The 3168-nt window shown below is 40.7% G+C and overlaps 1 protein-coding gene across 1 annotated transcript; it reads left to right on the top strand.

The window, feature by feature from the left end:
- Positions 1-1358: 1358 nt before the first annotated feature.
- Positions 1359-3111, top strand: LOC107092081 (gastrula zinc finger protein XlCGF8.2DB-like). The gene has a single exon (XM_015386366.1). It carries the CDS (start codon positions 2242-2244, stop codon positions 2953-2955), a length of 714 nt encoding a protein of 237 aa, XP_015241852.1. The 5' UTR covers positions 1359-2241; the 3' UTR covers positions 2956-3111.
- The last annotated feature ends 57 nt before the right edge of the window (positions 3112-3168 follow it).

The raw sequence follows: 3168 nt of genomic DNA on the forward strand, positions 1-3168 counted from the left end.
GAAGATAAGGTTAGCTGTATAGCCAACCAGCTGACCCAATGGATAAGCATATTTTTACAAACATGGACAAAGTAAATGTTAATGTTAGCTTTTGATTTAGCTAGCTAATGCAAAGCTAAGGCTACACGCTAACTCGGCACAATGCACCTTATAAGTTGCAGTAACGCTAATAAATATTCTTAAACTTGCCTGTTGAAATCCCAGACACAGTGCCGTCCTCGGTACTCTTTGATGAGGCGGAGTCCGGTGGTGGATATTTTTGAATCACTCGGAGTCGGCTCAGGTTTTGCGCTGCTCACTGGCTGCTGAGAGGAGGAGGGCTGCTGAAAGGAGGAGGGCTGCTCTGGCTGCAGTCCGCTCCTCTTGCAGTCAAACACTGTACAAGCTTCGGCTCTTAAATTGATTCCGTGGACTATCAGGTGCTTCATCAAATTAGTCGTGTTGCCAGACTTAACAACAACGTCTTTTTTGCATATATTGCATTTCACAATGTTGGCATCAATTTTAATGAAGTGAAGCCACACTTTTGATCTAGGTGGCATTTTTAAGCAGTACAATTATGCTCGCGACCAGTTCAAAACAGATACACACGTGAACCCCCTCTGTCGGCGTAACCACGTATGTGCTTTTCCTGGGTGACGCAATCACGTTTAACTTTACAGCCAATCACCAAAACTTGGTACCGAAAGACGAGGCATGTTTCGATACTCGGTAGAACCGAAGCATTTCGGTCGGTACCATAAAAGAACCGAAGTTCGGTACCCAGCCCTAATCTGTGGTGAGCTACGGTTTCCGATAGTCTCACCTGTCTCACCACGGTTCTTTGAAAATGGCAGAGGGTCTTAAGAGAAAGTGTATGAGAAGAAAAGAAAGACCTCAGAAGAGGCAGATATATCCCTGAATATGTAGCGCAGAGAGTTGTACTAAATGAAAAACATTTTTGCATACATTTTGTGTGTATAAAATGACAATAAAAGTTGTCTAAGTATCACACTATTAGTCTTTGCACGTCGTGGGGTGTCCGGAGGAGGATCATTTAGACATGTAGCCTCTCTGAAAGTCTTATTTCTTGCATTTTGAGGTTGAACGCAGTTAACTTTATGTCTTTGTTAAAACACCACCTTTGCCCTGATTATGAGAAGGATGTGTGCTTGGCTAGAAGGGTAAATTTCATAAGAAAGGCATGAGATCATTTTAAGGTACATATATTTCATTGGTTAATTCAAACAATCAGAAAGTGTAATGCCTTTCACTGAGAATCCAGAATTCGCCTCTTGGGTGTTTTCCCATGTTGTTTGTGGAAGCTGGAAGTAGATGTTTGCGTTTTTCAGGTATTTTGTACAAACTGCAGGCACCAGAATAATAAAAGCAAACATATATTGCTGGGAGATTTTGACATTTTGTGTTAATTTAGGCATTAATAAACAGTTTCAGTGGAGCATGGTGCATGGTGGAACAGAAGTAGCACTGCCTGTGAAAGGACCTCCAACCACAAATGTATATATGTCTAGACAAACTGTTAGAAACTGACTCCATTGAGTTGTGTGAGGTCCCAAAGTACACAGATGGGGGTTGTGCTCACAGGACAACAATGCGCAAGACACTTAGCATTTGCCAGAGGACACCAAGAATGGCAAATTACCCACTTGCAATCTGTGCTCTTCATAGATGAAAGGAGGTTCAAACCTTGCATGTGACAGGCCGGAGACACTGTGGAGAGCGATCTGCTGCCTGAAACATCCTTTAGCATAACTGGGGAGGGGGCTGCCACTTTGCCAGACAACAGTGAAGCATGGCTGGTCTTTTATAACCTGTGATTTTGATGTCAGAGCTTCAGTTCATGCTGTGAGATGTAGTTCCAATCTGTTTATATGTAGTTAGATCAACACAAGGATGATTAAAGTGAATTGTCATTTCTTTAACCTACAATAGAACATCTTTCTGTTGTTTGTCTTTCTAGACCACCTGCAGGATTATGTTGGAAATGAGGAGGCTTTCTCTGATCAGCAGCTCTGTAAACAGGAGAGAGATTCCAGTTTGGACCAAGAGGAACCAGAACCTCTGCAGATAAAAGATGAGCAGCAAACGGCAGAACATCCCTGGACAAAAGAGGAAACCATTGAGCTGCCAATAAGTGAACTTGAAGAGCACCCTGTTCTGAAGCAGGAGACTGGTGATACAGGAGAGGCACTTTTCCCATATTTGACAGATGGAGAAAACTCTCTAAAAAAAGAACATTTAATGGTTCACATGAAAACTTACACAGGTCAGAAGAATTATGAATGTCTGTCCTACAGAATGAGCTTCCCCTTTGAATCTTCTCATAAACGCATCAGAATACACAAAGGTGAGAAGCCATTTTCATGTACTATATGTGGCAAAAGCTTTACTCTTAAAAGTCTTTTGCTTTCTCACAACAGAATCCACACAGGCGAAAAACCATTTTCTTGTAAGACCTGTGGAAAAAGCTTCACTAAAAAATCTAATCTTAATAAACATATCAGAATTCACAAAGGTGAGAAGCCTTTCCTCTGTAAGATTTGTAGAAAAAGTTTTACTGTAAAACGTAGTTTGATTAGACACATTAGAACTCATACAGGTGAGAAGCCTTTCAAATGCCTGTCTTGTGGAAAGAGCTTCACCTTTAAGTCTGTTCTTGATAAACACAACAGAATTCACACAGGGGAGAAGCCTTTCCCATGTACAATTTGTGGCAAAAGTTTTGTTGTAAAAAGTAATTTGACTTCTCACATGAGAACTCACTCTGGTGAAAAGCCTTTTGAATGCCGGTCCTGTGGAAACAGTTTCACTCAGAAATCTCATCTTGATAGACACATTAGAATTCACACAGGTGAGAAACCATTCTCCTGTACGATTTGTGGCAAAAGTTTTACTAGAAAAAGTAATTTAATTAGTCATATTACGACTCATGTGAGAAACATTTTTCATCCATGAAAAGTGAAACTATCTCTAAAGAGAAATTTAGCCTTTTATTACCGTATTTTCACGACCATAAGGCGCACCGTACTAAAAGGCGCAGTCTCAGTTATGTGTGCCATTTCTGTATTTAACACACACATAAGGTGCACTGGATTATGGGGCGCATTTTTTATATACAGGTACATGTCCTCTACTACCTTTAAATACCTCTACTGCGTATTTAAAAAT

This window comes from Cyprinodon variegatus, unplaced genomic scaffold, assembly GCF_000732505.1.
Source record: "Cyprinodon variegatus isolate N-32 unplaced genomic scaffold, C_variegatus-1.0 Scaffold366, whole genome shotgun sequence".
Lineage (NCBI taxonomy): Eukaryota > Metazoa > Chordata > Actinopteri > Cyprinodontiformes > Cyprinodontidae > Cyprinodon > Cyprinodon variegatus.

What these genes read in the sequence shown, in the direction of transcription:
- LOC107092081 (XM_015386366.1), top strand. Translation starts at nt 2,242, where the DNA reads ATGGTTCACATGAAAACTTACACAGGTCAGAAGAATTATGAATGTCTG.